Below are 25,909 nucleotides of genomic sequence, written 5' to 3'. Positions count from 1 at the left end.
TATATGTGTTGTAGTATCAGGGTTAAAATGCTTCCAGAGTTGTAGTTTCCACGTCTCTCCCACTTTAGACAAAGAATTCTTATCAGGAAATCACAAAACCATCTTGTTATTGAACTTACAGAGGCCTCATAGTTCCACGTGATCGTTGAAGGATAAGATTACAAAGAAAAAAGGACTTTGAAGTTAATTTAAAAAGCCTACATCAGGCCTGTATTTTCTAGTTCATGGCATCACATAAATGCAGGTAATGTTGGAAGGATGCTGAAAAGAAAAAAAACGTATAAAAAGCAGTGTGGTGATGCTTACAAATACATCAAGCTTAGAGGAGCTGATGTCATTTTTATTGAAGATATACAGCAAATTAAATGTTATTAAAGAGTTGTAGTGCAAACCATTAAAATACTTTGTAAGCTATTTGTTTTTGAAAGTGAGGCTCTGTTTTTTGTTTTTTTTGACAAGGGTTTTTTTGCCCTCATGAAATATGTTTCGGGGACTTTTTTGGATAATTTCCAGCATAATTTTTTCAAATGATGGGAAATACCTTGGTTATATGTTGCATGACAGACCAATATTCAATGACTCTTATTCAAAAGCAGCTGAACTTATGATGCAAGAACATTTAATGGGTAAACAATAGTCACACTGAGTTAATAATCAGTTACAGATTATAACTGTCTGAGTATTTTTACCCATTTTTACCCATTTACATCTTTCATTTTCAGAAGTACAAACAATAAACACAACGTTATGCAACGACGTCACAGTTCAAAATGTCAACAACATTGCTGACTGTCCCTGTTGTTCAGCAGAAACCAGGAAGTAGAACATGGTTACTCAACAACCATCCTAAAACAGACTTATGACTGCTGACCTGTTGTGAAAACAAACCAGGATATTTAGCCCCGCCCTAGTTGACACTCAAGTGCCGACAAAGTGCCACAAGCTGCCCCTGAGTTGCCGGAGGCTGCCATTGTGGTGCCCCAGGCTGCCACTGTGGTGCCCCAGGCTGCCGCAGAGGTGCCTCAGGCTGCCACTGTGGTGCCCCAGGCTGCCACTGAGGTGCCACAGGCTGCCACTATGGTTATGGGAAAAATGATGGGAAATTCCTCGGTTCTATGTTGCATGACAGACCAATATTCAATGACTCTTATTCAAAAGCAGCTGAACTTATGATGCAAGAACATTTAATGGGTAAAAAATAGTCACACTGAGTTAATAATCAGTTACAGATTATAACTGTCTGAGTATTTTTTACCCTTTTAATACATATTTCATTTTCAGAAGTATAAACAATAAACACAACGTTACGCAACGACCTCACAGTTCAAAATGTCAACAACATTGCTGATTGTCCCTGTTGTTCAGCAGTGTACTTCTTCAGCTGTTTACTATTCCCCTCTTAACCCGCAATCATAAGCTCTTTGACAGCTTTTGGTAGTTGCTGTGCGCACGCAGAGCCCACCACACCAGGACCCGTATTTGTTCACATTGTGCAGTGGAAAACTTAAAGTGTTAATTGGGTTCCAGCTGTGATGACTTGAGTTAATGATATTGAATGCCAGTGCTTTCTAAATGAGCACATGAGTGAAAACAGGGGGATACTGTTTATAGTTTTGGGAAATGAGTCTGTCTTTTGGTAGATGGCGTCATGGTTTGGGGATGTTTAGTTAATAGGCCCAGTTGTAGTGAGTAAGCGATCGAGAAAAGCTGTAATGTGTGGAATAATTAACATCAGACCTTATCTCCTTATTGACAAGACCCTTGGAATAACCTTTCATACTGTTGAACTGATTCAAGGTTGAAGCCCTCAGACTCCACTGTTAAGAAAGGCTGCAGATCTCTAACAAAAACTGGTTAACAGCTCTGTGGCGTCATTGATCGTCTCCTCTGTCCTCCTCCCTCTGCTGCTGCAGGTACAGCTGGTAGAGAGGAGGAGCAGGCTGGTGTCAGCCTAAAGTCTATAAGAATTCAACTCCCTCAGATATCTAGCTAATTAGACTCAATCATTACATACAACGAACGTCCGTCTTGAGCTCGTTCATAACAGTTCTCTTTTAACATAACGAGCTGCGTATGGCTGTAAAACATAGCGGCTGTGGATGAGAGGAGAGCGGGAGCACGTCGTATTTAAGTTTATGTTCTGCTTGTTGAATAGTTTGCCTTACTGTCAGATTTTGTTACACTTACGGCAGCGAGCAGTCTCAGTCGACTCAAATAAAGTATAAACTAAAGTCTGTTTGATTCTGTCCACTGTGGCTTCTTTGCTCTGCTGTGTGTGTGTGTGTGTGTGTGTGTGTGTGTGTGTGTGTGTGTGTGTGTGTGTGTGTGTGTGTGTGTGTGTGTGTGTGTGTGTCTGGGGCTCAGCCCTGCCCTCGTGCAAACAGACATAGACCACAGACAGAGAGCAGAGGAGAGAGACAAGGAGACGCAAAACTCCCATTCTCAAGACAACAACATGTAGCCGACTTCTTTTTTTTTAAATGTTATTTTTTATTTATTAAGTCTACATGTTACTAAACTTATGTTTGTTCAATTATGTTTACATTACACAATTTCACTCTAAAATGGAGGATTATATTTAAGTTACGTAACACAATTTCACCCTTACAATAATAAAACAGAGGATTATGATTAAGTTACATAACACAATTTCACTCTTACAATAATAGAACACAGGATTAGAAAAGGGTGTATTTTTGTTCCTTTTTATTTCAAAATGGGCGAAATCATAACCTCCTTAGTTGAAGTAATTACATAAAGTGAATGAAAAACCAGGAAGTAGAATGTGGTTGCTCAACAGCCATCCTAAAACGGACTTACGACTGCTGACCTGTTGTGAAAACAAACCAGGATATTTAGCCCCGCCCTAGTTGACTCTCAACTGCCGACAAAGTGCCACAAGGTGCCCCTGAGGTGCTGGAGGCTGCCACTGTGGTGCCCCAGGCTGCCATTGTGGTGTCCCAGGCTGCCATTGTGGTGCCCCAGGCTGCCATTGTGGTGCCACAGGCTGCCACTGTGGTGCCTCAGGCTGCCACCGAGGTGCCCCAGGCTGCCACTATGGTGCGACAGGCTGCCACTGAGGTGCCCCAAGCTGCCACTGTGTTGCCCCAGGCTGCCATTGTGGTGCCCCAGGCTGCCATTGTGGTGCCACAGGCTGCCATTGTGGTGCCTCAGGCTGCCACTGAGGTGCCACAGGCTGCCACTGTGGTGCGACAGGCTGCCACCGAGGTGCCCCAGGCTGCCACTGTGGTGCCCCAGGCTGCCATTGTGGTGCCTCAGGCTGCCACGAGGTGCCACAGGCTGCCACTGTGGTGCCACTAGGAGGATCCTGGCCTTACTACCATTCTCTCCCCACCTGCTCCACACAGCTGCTCAAAGCGGATGAAGTGTGTGTTTGCGTATGTCGTGATTATTATGTACAATGGGAAATGTCAGCTGTGGCTTCATCATTTAGCAGCGGCGCTCCTCCGCTGTTGAAGGCATACAGGGGAAACGCTGTACTTTGCAAAACGTATGAAATCTTTTTTAACTGTTTATTTTATGAGGGCATTTAAAAGCCCCCATCATCCCATTTCCTGGGGCAATTTTACATTTCACATTTTATATGCTCATATAATGTTATCATGACGTAGGTTTGGCCTAAGCGTGTGGTTAAATTTAGAGTAACACATCCAAAATACTGAAATCGACCTTTTGCAGAGTCTGACCCTGAGTTTGCCAAGTTTTCGTCTTTTTTTTGTGTGCCTCATCTTTTTTTTAAGGTTAGATGTGGGGCTCCAGACAGACAGCATGACATCCAGGAACGCATTTCTGCCCTGGTAACCAGGCACTTGATGTGTTTGGTTTTCATTGGCTTCTGAGCCATCGAATCAGAATAATGAGGGGAGAGTTGCAGCGGTTAGACAACCTGCCCTCTGCGCCCCACATCCTCCTCCTCCTCCTCCTCCTCCTCCTCCTCCTCCACCCCACCTTCCTCCCCAGTGGTTTTCACACAAGATTGCAGCTCTATTTGTGGCCTGCTGTTTATGAATTAATGAGCGCCGCTTCACTGTCACATACACTCTCAGCCGCACAGATCCAGGGCCCACCTTCCTCTAAAGTGGCCATTTGCTTGCGTAGCTTTGGATGTGTCAGCTGCTCCGGCCCTTGTCGTCCCCAACTTGGGTAAAATGCGACGGGGGCGGATGTTTGAGATCAAAAGTACAGCTTCATTATATGGAAAAGCACCACGGCTACAGTTTATAGGCTTCATCTGAAAATAGGATGACTGTGTTTATATTTAAAACGACAAGATGCATATTTAGATACATACAGAAATAAAAATGTTCTAATTATTTTCTTTGAGTTTGAATTGCTCCAACGCTCCGATGTCAGAGTTGGGTGAAAATTTACTAGAATAAAACATGAAATTAAAGTAACTGCATAGGTTATCCAGACGCTCATTAAATCAAACAATTCTGGCGGAAAAGTTGTCAAAATAAATTTAGGATACACTTTCTTCTTCTATAATTTCAATATTTTCTACATCCACCACCTCCTTACTTATACATATTTTAGGCTTAATGCCTGGGAAATACTCGTAAAAGAGAAAAGCCTGTAAGCATTTGTGAATTGGGACATTTTTTACATGTTCTTTCCGTCTGCGTCAGCAAACATTGTTTCCATACTGACATCACTGATTACAATTTTAGGCACCTAGACATGTTTCTAAATTGGATTGCATTTAAAACATTCTCATGCTCAAACTCACATACACACACACACCAACAAAAGTATGTATGCAGACATGCTCAATTGACTTCCATTACAAGTCAGCCGCAGAAGCAGAGGAAGCCCGAACGTTACGGATAGAGATCTATGTCGTCATGTTTCTGGTTAGAAATGAAATGTCTGGTTAAAAATATAAAAAAAAACCTACAAGAAGCAAAGACTGCATTTAGACTTTGTCATGTTTTCTATTAATACATGTACTTGTTTTAGTTTGTTGTTAGATAACTGTTGTCGAGGTCTTCTTTTTCCATCCAAAAATCAATTTTATGGCATAAATGGTTAAAATCAATCCAGTCTTTTTTGTCCAGTGGTTTAAAACAATAAGCCTCTTTGTACCAGAGTGCTTTGAAAAAATCTGGGATTTATGATAGAGAGAGAAAAAAAAAAAGAGAGAGACAGAGCGTTGAAGCCCCGACAGCGCAATTGAGATGTAAGGTGGGAAATAAGACCAGTAGAGCTTAGAAGAACCTGTCACACAGTGAAAGGCCAATGAATAAAAATAGGTTTTACGAAAGCATCTGGTGATTCTTGGAAACCACCAACCATTGTTGCCAAGGGGAAAAAGTTAGTTTCTCTCTCTCACACACACACACACACACACAAAGAGACATATTCAAACACACATTAAAGGGCTCCTCAAGGCTGTTGACGTTAATAACAGCAGACCTGACCGGCGTCATAGCTCAAACCACGCCTCCTGCTGCGGAGACAAATACCGGCTTATTTCACAGACTGCTAGTCAGTCAAAATTAGCGTCTGTCAGCGGGTGTTTTTGTAATGATTTACAAGATGACTAGAAGTTTTTATGACCCATTATATACCTTTCAGTGAAAGGAAAAAACCAGATGTCTGGGTTTTTTTGTACCAACGAATGTTAAAACAGAGCTTTTGTAGGAGAGTATAAAGCCTGACTTCAAGCTATATTAATCCTGAGGCCGGCTCATGCCTCAGGTAATGGTTGAACCCCACTTCAACTTATGTGTGTGTTCATAACAAACACTTCTAACAGGTCAGACTGAGTAGCAAACGTGTGACAAAGTGTTTGGTGAATGTAAAGGCGATGTATCCAGTTTTTCCTCACATCGCTGTCAGTCAGCTCCGCCTGGAAGTTGAAACATAACCTGCCTCTATTTCTCGACACCAGTGTCTCGTGACGGCTCCCGACTCCCCAGACAGCTGCATATATATGAGGATGATGAAGTCAGATAGGTAGCTCATCCTTCCTTTTCTGGCTATAAATTAGTGAGTTAGCTTCTTTTTAGCTCCTTCATCATGCAACACCCTTGTTTATCCAGCATTTATTTCTGTATTAGGAAATATAGGATATAGTCATTCATGATCATCTTAAATTCAGTGAGGTATTTAAATCTCTCTGCAGTGTGAAGGCTGGTTTCATACAAACCTAAGGGCTTAAATGTAAATTGCTACATATATATTTGATCAGCTTTGACTGTGAGTTTCCTTCAATAAGTGTGACTAAAGCACTAAAATGCTCTGTATTCTCTATCACCTTGCTTTGTTAAATAAGAACTGACAAAATCAGTGTAAATGTTCTGATGTTTTTTAAGTTTCTGACAGTGGAATATAAACATAATATCAAGATTAATTTATTGTCATTTGCATGCTTACACATGAAACGAAATTTATACTCGGGTCCAGCAGCGTACAATACAATAAGTCTAAGAATAGTCTATAATAATTAGTCCTATACTAAGAATAAATAACAATAATAAGCATATCTAATAAATACCGTAGTGCAATGGATTAAAAAAGTGAAGAATATGACAGTTCTGCTGTGTTTAAACGTTAGTTGTTGTTGGCTGTTTTAAACATTTTCCATTCAAAAACGTTGACATGTTGACCCGTGTAAGGCGACTGTCGGTCTAAAGTGGCTTCAGACACGTATTGACATTCACTATCTAGTTTATGTAAATGTTAGTGTGTGAGCGTGGGTGTATTACTGGGTTTATCAAAAGGTCCCCTCCTCCCATAACAGATATTTGATTGATTTTGGCATTCAATACGCGACACTTTGAGAAGACTCAGCTGTGATTTTTGGCAACTCTAGACGGCTCTTCTCAACATCCGTTAAATGTGTTAACTTTGTACTTATGTGTTTGTGTTCTCAGTGCCACATACTCATTTTATAACTCACCCCTGATTTCAACAACAATAAGCATACAGGTGGCTAATTTTATTGGCTGTGGACATCCTGTACAGCGTGTCTGATGCTGAGAAACTGAATTATCTTGACAAATGATAACCAAACACTTTAAATATCTTGTTGTTTTTTTTATTTACCATCACTGCGATCTCTTTTCAGGTTCCCAAAGCTGGAGAGAACTTCATCCGTCTGTGTAAAAAAGGCTATTACGACGGGACGATCTTCCACAGGTCCATCCGGAATTTCATGGTAAGGGCTTGAACCAGCTGAAAACGCTCCTCCTGTGTTTGCTTACCTTCGCTACGGCAACCAGTACACACACACATTTCCTTTTCTCAAAGGGAAAATGGCTCATTTATGACCAAAAAGTGCCACCGTTGGCTTTCATTGCTGCATCCAGTTCAGTCTGGACAACCAAGATCCATGAATCTTCTTACAGACTTGTTCAACATCCTATGATCCATTTCCTGCAACTAGTCGAGCTGTGATTAGACATATTTGTTGACACCTTAAATGAAAAAGATGTTATATGACAGCTGCTCATTTAGTCTCTTATGGGGTTAAAGGTGCAGTGTGTTGAATTTAGTGGCATCTAGCAGAATGGATTTGGCAGAAATAGAATATAATATTCATAAGTATGTTTTAATTAGTGTATAATCACCTGAAAATAAGAACTGTTGTGTTTTTGTTACCTTAGAATGAGCTCTTTATATCCACAAAGTGGGCGGGTCCTATTCCATGGAGCCCTCCATGTTGCACCACCATGTTTCTACAGTAGCCCAGAACAGACAAACTAAACACTGGCTCTAGAGAGATCCATTTTTTGCAAGTTTCGTGGCCACCGTAGTTTCTCCTACACGCTTGGAAGGGGAGTGTTGGGGATGGGGGTGTATTTAGTCGGTTGCAATCTGCAAACTCACCGCTAGATGCCACGAAATCCTACACACTGGACCTTTTAAGAGGTCATAAATAATGTATACTGTAGTCAGAAGCCAACTCCATGCAAGCCTTTTAAATGATTATGAAAATCAACTCTAAAACTCACAGTGTAGAGATGCTGAAATTGATTTATACACTGCTTTGTTGGATCTTGTAGGAAGTTTGACTGCAACATTTTGAACCAACTCGACAGATGAGTGTGGACAGAAGTTTGAACAGATTGTGTCGTCTTAAGCAGAAATGCAAAGCATTGCAATAGTTTAAGTGAGATATAATTAAAGCGAAAATGACAGTTTCCAGGTTATTTGCGGATAAAAGAGGATCTAATCTTAGACTTTTTGTGGGTGGCAAGAAATTTTACAGTGGATAGAGAGAAACGGTCTCATTAGTCGAAGTGTTCTGGGTAGAAAACAGTGATTATAATGAAGTCAAACATCCTTTTTTTTGGAAGAACATAATTATTCCATTTGTTATTCCATTTGTGTTTAATGTAGCTGAGGCTATCATTACTATGATCTTTATTTGAATTGTAATGATCGAGGATATCATTTGGACAATTGTCAGACTATAAAACAGGATAAACTGGATTTAAGTAGGTTTATCCAAAATATAAACAATATAAATCACTTCCCATGATTCCATTCACTGTAGTTTTTCGATGCAATGGTAACATATTTCCATGTTTGCTGCCTCAACAATGTGTAAACAGCTTTTTTTTTCCAAACTCACTCTCCAACCTGGACTGAGAATTTGAAATGACAGGTCTCTGATCAGCCGCTCAGTCTGTGTATTTCAGAGCTGCCGCTCCCATAATTAAAGTGTCTCTGAGTGGACATCTGGTCTCAAGGGGACCCTTACCTTTTTTTTTTTTTTGCTCTGTCCATACATGGTGTCAAGCTGTGAATTGTTTATCCATAATTACTGTTCCACTTACTCCTTCGACTTATCCTCCGCAGCTCAAAAGGAAAGGAGAGTTGTATTGGAGAATAAACACTTTTAAAGCTGTGTGTTAATGGGAACAGAAACGTGGCCCTCACTTTCCTTAAAGCGGTTTTTCAGGACTTTGCGAGTTCACTGAACATCCTGAGATGATACTTCAAGAATTTGACAGTTTTACTTTGGAATGTGAGAAACTCACAAAGCTGCTTCCCCTCAGGCTCAAACATTGAGAAGAAACGTTTGACGCAGATGCGAGGCAGGTGTTTTACACGTGAGTCTAGGTGTCTGGGATTTTCGGAAATTTAATAGTTTGCAGTTTCTATGAATCTTCTGTTATTCAGCCAGAGAGGCGTCAACAGGCTTTTAATAGTATTTGCAGAATTAAAAATGGAAAAATATCATTAAAAACACATTTTTTCCGGTGGTGATGGCCATAGAACATTTAATTTACATTCAACATTTCTCATTCAAAACACATTGCATTTTTAAGTGATGAACTCACAGACAACTAGCACCTGACTGCAGCTCTCCTCGGCTTTATAGCGAGTTTTAGCGCTGTCCGGCTGCAACTTTACTGTTTTGGTTCACTCTCGGCGCTCTCATAGTGTCATTTTGGCTGCAGCAGGCAGGTGTTTTCAGAGAAAAGGCTCTAAAAAACCCACTGTACACTACCTGCTCAGCGCCAAACAGCAAACAGACACAGTTAGTGACAAGCTGGTGAACATAGTGGAGCATTTAGCAGCTAAAGAGTCAGATATTTCCCTCAGGAGTTGGTAGAGGTCAAAAACAGAACTAAAAGAGAGTGAGTATTGGACTTACATTCACCAGATGGACAGAAACACGACTTCTGATGAATGATAATGTTGCTCTCTAACTACTGGATGTGGAAATAAACGAGTTTGCCACATCAGCTTAAAAGGTAATGATACGTCAGTGTTGTGTTCACAACTTCTTAAGCTGCAAAAAATCAGTTACTGCAGGTTTATAACAATGAACAATAGAGGCCAAATATCCTGGAAAGCTTTGAGAATGGTTATCAGTGATCACAAGGAACACGCAGCTTGGATGTGTGTCAAAAGGAAATATTTTAAGATTACAAATGAAAGATTCATTTCGGCCACATTACGGAAATAAGACAATTTCCTGTGGTAATTAATAGGAACAATTCCTCAAGCGTTGCAGGGACAGGCCTGTATTTGATTTTCAATATGCAAAGCACAAGCAGCTGACATCAGTTCTTTTTTTTTTTTTTTTTTGTCTCCTCAGATTCAAGGAGGGGACCCCACTGGCACTGGCACAGGTAAGATCAGGACTGCACTTAAACCACATTTCGGATTACATAATACCCCTCTGTTGAATTATTAATAGTTCCTTTTTGGAAGCTTTGCGTAAATACTGTTTGCAGCTCAGGTTGCAAGTCAAGAGTGTTACTAAATATACTCTATAAAGACAGAGAGATGATGTAGATGTGTGCTGAGTGCTGCCAACGGAATAAGGGTGCGGTGACCAACCAATCAACATTCGGAGCATATTTTCTGTTTTTTTAAAAGTCAGTTTAAAGGGCAGCTAAGTATAATTGGCTGCTAGGCCACATGCAGTTAATTTACTGCCTTCATGTCGTCTGCGCCCCTTGAGTTCACAGCACAGAGTGTGCTTTGTGTCTTCGGGCGTCTCTGAACGCTACGCAAAACGCGTCTAACCATGACAGATTTATGAAGGTGCAGAATTCCAGACCTGTGGGTAAAGTTCCCCTCGTCACCTGGCCTAAACAACACGTGCACACGACTCATGAAAAGACTGACTTGTGAAGATGGATTTCTTTAGTATTTAACAGACATTTGGCTTGTAATTTGTAAACCATGATGAAATCCTACACAGGTATCTGCTGTGAAGGTTAGGACAACTCTTTGTAGTTTTCCTTCTGTTTGTTTGAAATATCTGCTCTGAAATACAGCATCTACAGACTAAACTAAGCATAATTTCCTCTTTTTTGATTTAGTTATAAAGAAATGACAACAGACAAGAACACTAGCAAAAAAAAAAACATTCATGTATTTTTGTGGAAAGTCTTTGTTTTGACTGTTCTTGTGGAGGAGGATAGTAATGGCAAAATATGATATTGAACCCCAGTGGAACACTTTTGACACTTGAATTTTGAGATATAAATGTCAAGAAAGTCTTTTTTTTTAAAAATTGCCCTGACTTCGAGTGAATCCCAGCCTCTCATCCTCGCTGTACATAAATTGGTACGAGACACATCCCGCACACTGCTCACTGCAGCGTGACTCTTCTCTCCCCCCCTCCTCCCCGATTTCAGTAGAGCCTCGTTTATCCTTCAGAAACACAGATGCTTTGGAGAAAGAAATGTTTTAAACATCGACTTGTAAATGAAATCCCAGACATGGACACACTGAAAAATATGAAATGAAAAGCACATGCTCACATATTTTTGAAATGCCCCCAAATAATGCTTTCATTAGCGAGAGATGCTTCACAGCTGATGTTTTTATATTCCGGCTTTCTTTGCTGTTCGGCAGAAAAGAAGTTAGATGTTGTACCGCTGATAGCGTTCAAGGGCATTTTTAAATCAACATCAGATGTAAAGCAGTTTGATTTACTGGTTAACTCTTTGGTTAGTTTCTCCTCTCTCCTCATCTGCCTGGCTGGCTCTTGCCTCATTTATGATCCAGTCGTGCCGAAGTAAAATGTCAGCGAGTTGATAAATTATGCAAAAATGTCACCAGGGGAAGTTGGAAGGCTGCACAAAGCCTCTGGAGCTTCGATCGGTCGGTAGTATGCGTTTACACTGCGTAAACATACACATATAGTACATAACTATACATCTACACACCGTTTCATGCACACAGACCAGCTGGCACGACGCAGGACAGTGAAAACACACCTCAGGGCAACAGATCCTCTCCCCCTGTTGGGAGCCAATAAGCTCCTGCAGTGTATATTCCTGTATACTCATCATGATGATTCTTAATGATGAAGTCGGTCTGAATAATGATTCACAGCTGAAGGCTCTCAACATGGCTCCATGTTCAAGGGCAAATAGGTCTTTGGCTTCTTATGGAAAAACACACGGGGCATTTCAGGCTGACGGTGCAGTTATATGAATACATTGTACTGACTGCAGTAGTGATTTGTGTTGTGTTCATACAAACCAATTTCAGTTTAATGATGTTTCCTGGAAAGAAAAAAAAAACAGTGGCTTTATGCATTGTGGAGCCAAAAATGAATCTCTGCATGAGTTTTATCAGTTTTACCCTGCAAAGTAAACTCATTTTGTTTATATACATTAGAAACCAGATGGTGCAATTAAAAGAAAGATTAACATGATAAACTGTTAATGAACTGCTGCCTGAAAATGCTGACGTAAGGATTTTTCTTTAAAAGGAACATATTATATTACGTGGCTGCTCTGGATGCTTCGTTTACATCAGTTTTTTTCTATCTTGCCGTTGAGCTGACGTCAGATCGTCACACATGTCTGTTAACTTTTGTTGCTGAGGTTTTTCCATGTGTTGTTCCGTCGTCCGCTCTTATATTTCGGATCGGATTCCAGCTCAAACATGTACAGATGTATTTGAAAAGTTGACATTTCGAGTAAAGAAGTATAGTTTTTTTGGTTTGTTGAGTGGGCTCATCGGGAGGGGGTCCTTAAAGACACAGGAGCTAAAAACAGCCTGTTTCAGACGGAGGCTGAACTGAGGGGCTGCATAAAGGACCAGAATAAGATAAATTAGGAGTTTTTTTTAACTGTAAATCATGCAAAGATATTCCATCAGAGCCCCAGATTAAAAATATAGACCTGTAAATGTGCATGATATGTCCCCTTTAAAAAAAATAGCCCAGTCTTCAAGCAAAATACAATTAGTTTCTCTGAAGACATTTAAATTGGAGTTTGTGTTACCGTAAATGTGGCTCGATGGCGCCACTAGTGGTCAAACATTCCACGAGCGGAACGGAAATGACAGTGTCTTTATCTTCTGTACCGTGATGTGTTTCCCAGTGAAACAGAATATGTCGCCGGTGTACATTTATAAGAGGGATTTAAATCAAATCCTTCAGGTTTGATCGGGCAGCTAAAAATGTTGACGTTTTATATGATAGTTGTAGTTAGCGATTTGCTTGGATCAGTTTTTATCAACACCCCTGAGTTCAAGATGGGTCTTCAAACATTTGAAAACGTTTTACAGGTAGAGAAAAGACAGGGATTTAGATGTAAAAAATACTTATAAATTATTTTTTTGGACATATAATTGGCATATAGTAGAGATAACTGAAAAATTAACCCAGAAACACAAGTTGAAAACTGGAAGAATGTATTTCTTTATTTCACTGTGTCTTTAATGCTTGTCTTTTAAGCAAATCTATTACGAAACATTAAAAATAGTTTTGCTTTAAAACACATTTTTCAGATGTCTGGAGAGAATAAATAAAGGAATAACCTAAACATCGCTCATAGAGACTGAGAACAATCTCCCAGGTTTCGTTGTTAAAACTGGGTGGAAATAATTAATTTTTAAAAAAACCTGCATTGCAGAATCAATCTGAAGTCCGTAGGGCGGCCCTTCATATTGGGGTGATAACATGTAAAATGTATAACAAAATGCAACTACCGTGCATCTAGACATCCTTAGACTTCCATAAGTAGAGATCTATGATGTTTAGTATAGCGAGACCAGGAATAACCACACATTTGAAACTATACATCATTCTGAAATGCAAGACGACTCTGTTTGGGCATCCAATATTAGAGCAACAGAAAATCTTAAATTCAACATCACCATCAGTATTTGACAGCTGATTTGAAGGAAGTGAAGTGTAGGAACTTCACATAAATGACCACTTTGTCATCTGTCAACACTTTTACCAGCAGCAACAATGGAATAAATGTTTTGTTGTTTAGAATTTACTTATTTCTCATTTTCTCTCCCTCTTGACCTACCCTGATATGTTTCTACTTCCTTCTCTTCTCTCGCTTCTGTCTGTCTCTCATCTTTCCTCCCTCCCTCTCTCACCGACTCTCTCCGTTTCCCAGGAGGGGAATCCTTCTGGGGAAAACCTTTCAGGGATGAGTTTCGGCCCAACTTGTCCCACACAGGCAGGGGGATTCTCAGCATGGCCAACTCCGGTCCAAACACCAACAAGTCCCAGTTGTAAGAAAAGTTTTTTTTCTAAACTTTGAACAACAACAGTCTGCTAAAATAAAAAAAAATCAGTCTACAGAGAATTTAACATCTCTTCCGTCCTTGAATTTCCCTCCCTTTGATTTGTCAGCTGAAGTCCCACAGCTGACTGAGACGAGAAATGTTAAATGCTGTCAGAATAAATCAGGATAAACATTTTATTTATCATGGATTTTACTTGTTTAGTCATTTTGTCGATTTAAAAATCATTTTGAGCTAATAAGTACTTTATTTTTCATCATTAATGAACACTACTCATATGATAAAACTGAAACAGTCACATTTTTTAATTTTCTTTTTAGCCGAGTCTTTGCTTGATGGACATTTTTATAAATAAAAATAACCTGTTAATGTGTTGTTTTTAAAGTAGTTATATAAACAGACCCGGCTCCCTTTTTAGATTTCTGTTTGTTTTCCTCTTCCATTACTTTTCACATATTCATTTATACAGAACCTCTTATTTTTTTTATATATTTCTACTAATGTAATGTGTTTTTTTAATGTGTTTTTGTTGTGTTTGCTCTCAGCTTCATCACATTCCGGTCGTGCACCTACCTCGACAGAAAGCACACAGTGTTTGGAAGGTAAACTTTCTATTTTTTTTTAAGTGTGTTTACATTTACTTGTATGATTATTCATGTATTCATATTTAAATTGCATCCACATAGGTGTAGTGACAGTGTTTTATGCAATTTAGCAGCGCAGGCAAGTCGGTTTTGAAAGGTAACATCCCCTGACAGACACTTGCTTAATGCTCGGTGACATTTACGCAAAAGGTTCGGTCCACGCCACATCTTCTTTTCTGGTCCTTTGTTCCCTCTTCTTCTTCTTCCCTTTTTTTTGTATAGATTCGGTTCCTCTGGAGCCGTAGACGGCGAAACCGCTATTGTGACTTCATCCGACTCCTTAGCAAGAGCGGTGAAAAATTCAGTAGCTGCCGAATCTAAACCGATAGCTCTTCCTGCGCTGAGCTGAGCTAAATGGTCATCTTTTTTTTGGAGAAAGTTCCGGCTGTCGTCTAAAAATATTCAGACCGGCTTTCGACTGACGGGTTCTTCACACGGTCAACACATTTAAAAAGCTTCTGCTTTAACACCGCGTCCGGCTTTTATTCCTCTCCAGACTGTAGTCTTTGAACATTTAATGGGACCGACTGTGTCTGTCCACTTAAACTGATCTATACATAATGTGAAGTCTCTTAGAGGGAAATGTTCCTGTCAGTGTAAATGTCAGACCGAGAACGTGTGACCACAGCCAGGTGGTTTGACGTCTACAGGACTAAAAGTCTCGGAGAAGACTCTTGACATTTCTTAACGGGTGCATTATTTACAACGCTGATTATTGTATTATTTTTGCTTAATTAAGCGGTTTAACATTTAGTCCACAGTATGTCGATAAATAGTGACAAACGGCTTTCACAGTTTCCCAAAAGCTCAACGTAACCTCTTCAGATCGCTTGTTGTGTCAAAATAAAAGCCCAAAACCCAAAGATATTCAAAATCCTCACATTTTAGAAGATAAAAACCACAGCATGTCTGGTGTTTTTTCATAACCGACGAATCAATTAATCAGAAATTTGTTTCAGTGCTAATTTCCTATTGTGTACATGTGTATTTTCTACCTTTTTAAATTAAAAAAAACAACAAACTGCATCTATTCTGCTTGTCTACAGAATCAGTTTCAACATAAAGTTTTATCTATGTCACTGAATAAAAAGCCCAAAAATATTCTTTCGCCTTTTATACACATTAAAAATACATTTCTTAGTTCTGTTTTTTTGTGTGAAAATGAACCCTGTCTGGTTAATTTATCCAGTTAGAGTTTCTAAATAGATTTTTTTTGTATTATATCACAATATACAGCACAGTGCAAAAGGTTTAGGCACTAAAAGTTTGATGGATAGTTTTAATTTATCAGTTCAGTATTCAGTGTGAGCAGCTTCGCCTTTTTATATAAGCACCAGTCTTTCTCGGTACACTTGCACACAGATTTTTCAAGGTACTTGGCAGGTCAGTCGTTCCTGCATCTTGGAGAAGTTGCCACAGTTCTTCTGTGGATTTAGGCGTCTCAGCTGCTTCTGTCTCCTCATGTTAATCCGAGACTGACTCCATGATGAGATCAGGGCTCTGCGGGGGCCATACCATCTGTTGCAGGACTCCTTGTTCTTCTTGCTGATGAAGATTCGTTCGTTATGACTCTGGCTGGATGTTCGGGGTCATTGTCGAGCTGCAGAATAAATTCGGGAGCGATCAGACGCCTCCCTGAGGGTATTGCATGATGGATAAGAATCTAAATATCTAAAGCGCCTAAAACTTTTGCACAGTACTGCATATCAATATCATCATATAAAATTACTAATACGATACTGTGTTTGCACAGTTTCACCAGCGATAAAACAGTCTTGGTGATGAAGTAAAAAAGAAATATTGTAAGGAAAAATGTTATCTGTCGTGTGCTTTACAAAGTAATATTGCCGTTTTAGTTGCAACTAGATCTGTGACACAAAAATATGTTATTTTTTCTGGAGCTGGAAATTGCTTTTATGTGATGTCTGCTTAGGAAAATTGCAGCAAGACTATTTAGGTAACTGTCAGAAAGAAGCTTGAGATGGGAGCCCTCGAGGCAAAATCTGTAGTTTTTTTTTTTTTTTTTTGAGCGATCCTTGTCATTAAAACAATTTTTCGGGAACCCTTATAATTCTGTCCTCGAGTCTGATATATGGCTGGGTCAGTGAGTCATGGAGAGTGGGAGCTCTTCTGTTCATCCGAACATGTGGAAGCAGAGCTCACGTGGCTTGAGAAGCACCCCCTGCTTAGCTATTGGTTATAGCTATTTGTGTGTATTTATCTGTGTGTTTTTGTGTGTGTGTGTGTCTTCTCACTCTACACATGGCCCCACAGGAGCAGCTGGATAAAGAGTTTGCAGTTTAAAGAGCAAAGTGAGAGTAGGTTCTTTTTCAAGTGCTCTGCAGCAGGGGAGCGTCAGACAGATCGCCTGTTGACCCTCAGCGTTTGACAGACTGTAAATCTTCAGCGGTTGTTTACACCATGAGATCAATGTGCTGATAATAAAGACTATAAACGTTAGCAGCAACGTATGTTCAGAGTTGCCTGAGGAATATAATAAGGTCTGCACAAATCCCTCAACCAGCAGATGATATACTTACTGAATGAAAACTAAAAAGACATTACATGTAAGGATGTTATTACGTGGCTTTGTTGAATACTTGGTTTTGAAATGAAACATATTTTTTCATATCTAAAAATATATCTGCTTGAAATGTTATTTTGTAAGCAGTTAGATTCCCATCTTGTTATTATGGCTTTAAACGAATAACTAGTGTAAAATTATTGTCTTTTTCATTTATATGCTCAATAAGTTCATAATTATGTACAGCAGGTTCCCTCTGTTTTGCACGATAGTCATAATTCAAGGTGACAGGGCTGCTTTTGCAATAAAACAATAGATATACACCAATAGACACTTCATCAATAGCAATAAGATGATTGTTCGATAGAATGTTTAATAGTTTCACGTAAATGCAAACCGCTATGAAAGCGCACAACGCATACGCAAAGTTTGGTTGTATAAACAAACCCCAAGCATGCTGCCTCCCTCCCTCATCAACAGCCTATCATATCCCTTGATAATGGAGCTACGGGTCACAAACAGCCGATCATTTAACAGGCGTGTTGTTCGGTTGCCGCAGAAACAGCGTGAAGTGAGAAAATGAGTGCAGGCGGCAAGAGAATTGTTGATTAAAAAAGGAAAAGTCAGCTCAGTAGTATGACAGTTTTGGGTTTTTTGTTGTTTTTTTTAATTATTACCTGTGTGCCTTCAAAAATAAATTGGTGAAGTTCAAAGTACTTTTTTCTCACGGTCTTTGTTAAAAATAGGTCATTAAAAATTACCAGTAATTATTGATATCGACCAAAATGAAACATTTTATCATGATACATTTTTCAGCCTTATCACCCAGCCGTATGTTCACCATTATTATGGATTCTTTTTTAAGGACACACACAATCACAAACTAGATTAAAATGCAAACATTTATTAAAATAATCTTAGTCAAAAATGCTTGCAAGCGATAATCAGAGCAACAACAGCAAAGCAAACAACAACAAATCCCATGAAAAGACCAAAACCAACAACACTTTACACCTACACTTTGACCTTCTTCCTACTGAAAACATAAATCTTTCAGAGCAGGTCACAAGTTTCATCTTTTGAAAAGGCTCATCTGGAAACTGTAGTTTTATAGCAAACGATACTCAAACAGAAGGAAATGCTGCGTTTATTGGGGACTATTTTCACCAGTGCATTAATACACATGTGGTGTGCTCTACTGAGTATCTACAGCAGCAGGATGCTACATGTGGGATTGTCTAAAAATAAACTTAAGTAGATGTTTTCATGGTAATGAAGGAGCATGTCACCCAGTGTGGCTCGTTGATGTGATTTCGGTCAACAGTGGAGCTCTGTGGTGCAGAGAAATAAGATCATCACTGGCAGTACTGGTTTAGCCAGTCAAACACATGCAAATACCAGGTAGAATATCTGCATGAACCATATAGCATTATGCTAACTTCACTGTTTATCTCGCACGTATTGAAACAAGAGTTAAGATCACACATTTCATACAAAAAAGATGCAATAAAATGTGACTTTCCAGAGTTGTAAAATTCTTCCCCAAATGAGAATCAACTGTTCAGTTTCCTGACGTCTGAACTTCCTGGATCGTATTTCATCATCTCACCTGTATTTGTAGCATGACACCAGCGCAGCCTGTTGCATGTGTTCTGACACAAATGAGAGATTTGGTGTCTGGCTCAAGGACACATTGTCAGGATTCATTGTTACAGGGGTCTAAATCGAGTTGATTGAACTTGTATCAGTTTTTACGATGGATACGTCATTTTGAATGGTAAAAAAATGGCTGGATTGGTAACGTCTGTTACCTAAATGCGAAGAGATCCCCTCGATAAACAAAGAATGTTTTCTGTTTTCTTTTTTTTGCAGAGTCGTTGGTGGATTTGAAACACTGACAGCCATGGAGAATGTGGAGAGCGATCCTAAAACAGACAAACCCAAAGTAGGAATTAATGATGTTTATAGTCTGACGTGGCTTAAACATAATTTAACTTGACTTACAAACCCTTTAGTTAGTTCTGAGGAGAGAATATAGTTCATAGTCATCATAGTTCATTTAATTTTTGCACTGATCTGAGAGAAGAGTATATGCAGCACAGTCTGACTAATGACCATGAACAAGTTTTTCTTCAACTCATGTTTAATTTTACAGTCTAGAAATGTAGCCGACGCTCCTGTCCGGTGTGCAAATCAGTTTCAGTTCTTCAGATCTCAAACATGAAAAGCAGCTGTGGGATACAAGACTCAGTCACAGTGCCATGACAGTATTTTGACCCGTACATGGATCATCTAAAGGTCAGACGCTAAGACTAAGAATGAAGCAGGGACACTGAGAGAGAGAGAGAGAGAGAGAGAGAGAGAGGAGCCTGGAAATGTCAGTGACGGGCTGAACTCAGTCTGTACGAAACAGAAGAGTTCAATCTGTGATTTTAAATTACAAACATGGAACAAATGTAGCTAATATTTTACCAAGTTTCTGATGATGCAAAAATCAAATTTTCCTTATTAAAAAACTTGTTGCAATTGCAGTTCTCAAGACGTGTCATGCATAATATCTGTAATTCCAATTAAATTTCAGCCAGGAAGCAGAAACTTTTTTAGAGACTGTTATTTTGATAGTATACGATAGCAGAACTTAATATTTTAGATACTTTATCACTCATTAATGGTGACCAGCGTCGACCTGCAATACTAACTTTTCCTTTGTGTGAGCCAAATGCCTTTTTAAAACCTTATTTTATGTGTTTGACTCTTTGACAGTCGGAGATCAAGCTCATAAGTACGACTGTATTCGTGGACCCGTATGAAGAGGCTGACGCTCAGGTTTGTCTATATTGTTTATTTACTTGTTTGTATTCATGCAGGTTGCTCAGTAAAAAAAACAAAAAAAAAAACAGTCCACTTTAGTAGTAATGATTATCAAGCATGCCTCTGTATCCTCTGATCTTGTATGTGCTTTTGGGGATTGACATGATTTGTGTGTTGTTGTTTTTTTGTTTTTTTACAGATTGCAGCAGAGCGAGAAAAAGAGCTGCAGAAGCAGCAGGAGGAGGAGAGGCAGCATGACATCGTCGCCCTGAAGAAAGCAAAGGAGGAGAAAGCGCCAAAGACCTTCAAAGAAGGTGTTGGGAAATACATCAACCCTACCACAATGTAAGGACACACACATGCATACTGATTTAGTGCTTTTGCTGTGGTCTTCATCAATAGGCATCCCTGTGGTGTATATAAAAGCTGCATATACACAAATCATAAATGAAATAATGTTTTTTTTCTTCACTTTGAAGGCAGAATTTGGATTAAAAACGTTAACCTGGCTTTCACACAAACAAACTGTATTACATGTTTTCACAGTCTGTATAGAAATGAATGGATTATAAAACATGATTACATAGCAGCACAGAATCAGTAGAGGCATAATGTGCAACATTGCCAATTATTGAGAGGATTACCTACATTTCCCTCTGGGATAATTCAGGTTTATTGTCCAGACAGTATTTTTATTGAGTATATTGTGTTGTGTTTTGTGATATTACAACATATTTTATTGTAGTTCCAGGTTTAGATCTTTGCAACAACACTTGTTTTAGTGGTGTTGACACGCTATTTAGAACAGTTAAGATCTTTAAAAACAATTTAAATAATCCAATAAATGAGATAAACTGCTTTTGCACAGTTGAATATTATATTTTTTATGGTAGTTTTGTTTTGTATCATTTCTACAGTACTCCACTGTGTCCTATTTCAATTAAGATCTTAATCAGTTAAATAAAGCAGTTACATCTACAACACTTTACACCATTTATTATGTGGCAAAACTGAAATTACTGCCATCATTCAAAATTAAGGTGCATCGACTACACTGAAAATGTTGTACTTTGACTAATATGTGTATTAAGACGTAATTAAGCTCATGATTTGACTTTCTTTTGACATTTTATGGTCAGAATTTACCCATCTCATCCCACTCCTGTCATCACATCAGTTTCACATATATATAGTTTTATTGCAGAGCATGTCAGTATTAATGCTCCCGGACAGTTAAATATAAAACTGGCATGTGGGGCGTTGCAGCAGTAATTAAAGGGCTTTTCAGGGTTTCAGCAAGTGACAGGGTTTCATTTGTGGGTTTTCAGTCCTGATTTACAGGGAAATAAAGAAAGTACACAAGGTTTATCTGAAATGAGCATTATGTTGTAAAATGCAAAAAAAAAATTGAGCTATTGATTAAATAATACAGTGGAGTTCAGGCTGTATAATTACTTTGAACCTTTGATTCTGGGTTTTCATTATTTTAACACTTCTTTGCTCTACATCTCCTAACATCGAATGATTTAACACCCAACTCTTCAGCTCTAGACGGCTTTTAGCCTTTTTTTTAGCTCATTGTTTCAGTTTGCGGCCAGATGTTTACAACAAACTACCTGCTCAGCACCAAACAGCTGAGAGCCAAAGTTAACGTGAGAAGTGATGAAAGTTTAAGTTCCAGCAAGTTTAAGATCCTTCATGAAACTGATTTTGATGGATAGTTTAGGAGAAATTTCCAGTGTAAAGTAGGTGATAATAATGTTTTATTATATTAGTATTTTGTAATTGTTACAGTAGTTTTCTTTATTCGGTTGTGTCACTGCAGTGTGTGATTAATTAATGTGTTGTTTATAGCATATAAATTATTATTTCTTCCCTTATGAACACTGTGAGGTTAGAAACTGGCTTTTTAAACCATCACACTTGACTAAAAAAAAAGGCTTCTAATAAAACTTAACTCATCACTCTGTGTACAAGTGAAAGAGGAACATTTTCTCTGTGATCAGCTTTTCCAGCTTCAAGAGTACCTCAATGTTCCCCGGAGTGCTTGAACTCTTGAGCCCTGCGTTTCCTGCATCTTTAAGTTTAGTTATGCCGTTGAGAATTGTACGTTTAGGTTAAGACTGAAGATGGGTTTTTGGGAAATGTGAAGCTTATTTGCTTTATTGCAGAGAGTCAGATGAGAAGATTGATAACACTCATGTTGTTGAGAGTCGACAAGAAGGCTTATATTTCCTAAAATGTTGAACTATGGCTTTAACTTCACAAAAGCCTTTACCCTGTCCAACCCATCTTTGATCTTAACCTAAACATAAAATTTTAAATGTCATAACAACGCTTAAGTATTTCAAGGATTATGTCCTACGCACAGAAAAATGTTAAATGTGGAACATTAAGGCGCTCTTGAGGATGAAAAAAGCTGCTTCAACTTCACATTTAAGCATTTAACCAACCTTACATTTCAAACTATTCCTTTAACATTTGGGGTAAGAAAATGTGATTCATAAAAGAACATCCCACCACGTTATGCATTCATACATGTTGATGTCTTATTGAAAGAGAACTGTCAATCATGTGTTGTGCAGCCTACTAGAAAGAGTCTCGTGTAAATGTATCCGTGGCCTCGTCTGACCACAAAAAAGAGAAGCGAACATTTTGACTTGTTTTACTTTCAGTAAGAAAAGAAACACTGTATGTACACAAAGGCATAAACAACTAATTTACAAAGACAATAGAGTTATGAGAGGGATTTCATACAAAAGCAAGAATAGATCAGAGAAAACCTCTTAATCCCCAAGAAACAAGAGGCACACATCTGTGTGTCTGTCCTCCGTGTGTTGACATTCTGGTTCTCGTCTTTCAGAAAACGCTCGGCCGCTGAAGATGAAAGCGGACCGTCGACCAGCGGAGCAGCAGCCAAGAAGTCCAAAGGCAAGACCAGCTTCGGAGACTTCAGCTCCTGGTAGCTCCGACGTATCGTTATCTTTCTATATTTTTACTGGTCAGGTTGAGTGTGAAAAAAAGGTTTTTCAGTTGATACTTACATTGTTTTTGTTGTCTTTGTCATGTCTCGGTAGTGTTTGCTTTCATGCAAAACAATGAATTAAAGCTTTTTCTTTTTATTTCAATGACAGTGTGATTATTTCTTTTCATACATCCTTCTTTAAAGACACTTCATGACTTTTTTGGATAAGATATAGAGACAGTTTTGGTGCGATGGAGCAGCAGCATCAAGTATTAAGATATTAGAACTTATTAAGGGGAATCACTACTCATTGTAAGCAGTAATTAAACTTATAATTGTCCAAAACAGCCTAATCAATATGAGGCCTAGAAGCATCTCTTTGATATCTCATCCAAGACTTGTCTTATAAGTATTTGTGAACATGATGAACTCCAGACTGTGGTGGCTGTGATGATGATGTTTTTAGGATATCAACGTTCATTTTCTGGTAAAGAATGATGACATGAAGCCATTTCAGCCCTTTTTACTTTGGCTCGACTCCCGAGCGTTCTTAATGAATGTCACTTCTCCATAATCCTTTAGCACAGCAGCTCTGCACAGAAAGCTTGAGTTATAGATTGAAGTCAAGGTGGCCGCATAAAAAATTAAACTCCAGCTTGGTCACTTTGTGTCCATATTGATGGTCTGGTTATTTCAGGACACACACACACTTCATCTCCTCACCTAACATGAACTTTAGGACGTTTTTTTTTTCATTGAAAGCTTTTTTACTTCCTCAAAACTCTTTTGTAAGACTAAACTGCCGAGAAAAATCCTTTTTTTTCTAAGGAGCACTCCGGGGTGTGATCATTTTGCCGTCACAATAGGCATGTTCTTCAATGTTTGTATTCTTAAATCTCATTCAACATCACCAAGTTGAGAAAAACATGACAAAATGATCTGAAAAATGCTTTCAATTCTCCAGTTTCAAAGTACAACAATGAAAGAAATTACGCTGTTATTATCGATTGTGTCATGCTGTGAGGGTTGTGATGGTTCTTCTCTTTTCATACGTTTTTGAGATTTATTGTCATTCTTGTAATGAATTGGCATTAAGCCTTAAAGAAAATCTAGCAGTCTCAACTTTATTTTATTTTTGTTTGTGCCAGAAGCTAATTTCAAAAAGCTTATACCGCCATTGTTATTGTGACAAAGGCAAAAAAATGGTTTTTAAATTGTGAAAACAGCAGGCGTGTCGCAGCAAGAAGTGGGTGTAATTGTCGGATTGTAGTTTTTGAAAAGATGGATGGATGCAGCCTTCCTAATTCTGACATCAACAAGGTTTCAGACACTGTTAGATGTTTCAATAAGCACCTTTCTTTGACGCATACTGGCCCCTTAATGGGAGCTGTGGTCACATTTTAACAGCAAGTGCAGCAGTGCGTATCTATTTAACTCTGTAGGCTTTTTTCTTCAGGTCTATTGGAAGTGTACATTTCTGTAGAGGATGTCATAACATTTATTGTGTGCTACTTGCCAGGTGGTTTAGAAATTAAATATTGAAGATTAAAAATGCCTAAATAAATCAAATCATAAAAAGAAATGAAGTGAAATACAATACAAGGAACAAAACAATGAAAAACGTGTGTTTAGTTTTGTTTTTTTTTCTGTTCCAAACATCTGGCCCATCCAGAAGAGATTATAAGACACCGCTATTTTACAAAACATGCATCTTGTGGTAATACATATTCAAAAGCATGTGGAGAAAAAAAACACAAAAACAAAACAAAAATGACAACAACAAAAAAATCCCTAATGAACTGTTCACAGAAAAGAACTGTTCAACATCTACAACAGCTGCTTTTTTTTCCTCTTCTTTCAGGTGTTTTCCAGATAACTGGCTAATTTACACAGTATGTGTATGTATGTAAAAAAAAAAAAAAAATCATTATTTTGCTTTTATGCACTACTATGCAAAACACTTCTTCACTTGGTTTGTGGCATGGAAAAGTCATGTCACAATGAAAAACAACAAACAAAAAACTAACAACTGTCCTTGTAACATGTTTGTTTGTTTTTTTTAAATTTAATTATGACACAGTAACTACATCCATAAAAAGGAAATGTGGACTGAATTCAGTTGAAATGTGATTATTATTGTGTGTTACTTGCTAAGTGATAAAAAAAAGATTAAAAATGCTTAAATAAAAACCGATTGAACAAAGAAATTAAGTACAAAAAATACAATTAAAATACAATTCATTGTTATATGAATATTTTATGTACAGTATGTATTAACTGTGTCATAACTGAATGAAAAACATAAGTTATAAGGAAAATAATTAGCTTTTTGTCTTTAATAACTAATCAAATTAAAATTTTTCATGGTAATATGACTTTTCCATGCCACATTTAAGTAAAATATAGTTGTTGCTTGAATTGTCTTTAACTTTTATTTCTTTGTGTGCTTTGTTTATATTTATGCATTTTAAATCTTCCATACTCACCCCTAAGCATCATAAAAATGGCTACCATGGACATGAAATACATTTTCAAACAACCTGTTGTTCCTGGAAAACGCATCAGATTTTACACTAGAAAAGTTTTATCAGAAGCACCTAAAATAGCAAATGTTCAGAGCAGCAGATGTACAATGTTGAATCAACAAATCCGTAGCTGCATGAAGCTGTGCAGGATCTCTGCTTTTAAAGATCTGTGTTGTGCCGGTGAAACTGTGGTATTGGCGATAGCACCCTTGTGTCACATAACACGTAATTTATCGGATGCTTGGTTATCACTCTAATGCCGCTCCACTTAAGCCTCATTATTTAGCCGTGCTCTTGGCAGCAGTTGCCGAGCTTTGGGCTTTTACCTGAATGAATACACCCTTGAGTGTCCTCAGCGTCTCCCCCGCCGGAGCGAGATGAAGCTTTGTAAATACAGGAGGTGGAAAATGAAGTTGGTGCCCTCCGAAATTGAAAATCTTGACCTACA

The 25,909-nt window shown here is 38.5% G+C and overlaps 1 protein-coding gene across 1 annotated transcript in view; it reads left to right on the top strand.

Annotated features, from left to right (window-relative positions):
• The window catches only part of ppil2 (peptidylprolyl isomerase (cyclophilin)-like 2), a 33,304-nt gene extending 10,209 nt beyond the window's left edge, over positions 1-23,095 (top strand). The window contains exons 13-20 of the mRNA XM_067571959.1: positions 7,094-7,183; positions 10,079-10,112; positions 13,863-13,980; positions 14,538-14,594; positions 19,033-19,105; positions 19,924-19,986; positions 20,171-20,316; positions 22,835-23,095. Coding sequence (XP_067428060.1) covers positions 7,094-7,183; positions 10,079-10,112; positions 13,863-13,980; positions 14,538-14,594; positions 19,033-19,105; positions 19,924-19,986; positions 20,171-20,316; positions 22,835-22,937 — 684 coding nt within the window. The 3' untranslated portion in view covers positions 22,938-23,095. The remainder of the gene's footprint in view (positions 1-7,093; positions 7,184-10,078; positions 10,113-13,862; positions 13,981-14,537; positions 14,595-19,032; positions 19,106-19,923; positions 19,987-20,170; positions 20,317-22,834) is intronic.
• Positions 23,096-25,909: the final 2,814 nt, after the last annotated feature.

Source organism: Thunnus thynnus, chromosome 2 (genome assembly GCF_963924715.1).
Source record: "Thunnus thynnus chromosome 2, fThuThy2.1, whole genome shotgun sequence".
Lineage (NCBI taxonomy): Eukaryota > Metazoa > Chordata > Actinopteri > Scombriformes > Scombridae > Thunnus > Thunnus thynnus.
Note: the sequence above shows the minus strand (reverse complement) of the source record. Positions and strands in the feature narration are given on the sequence as shown.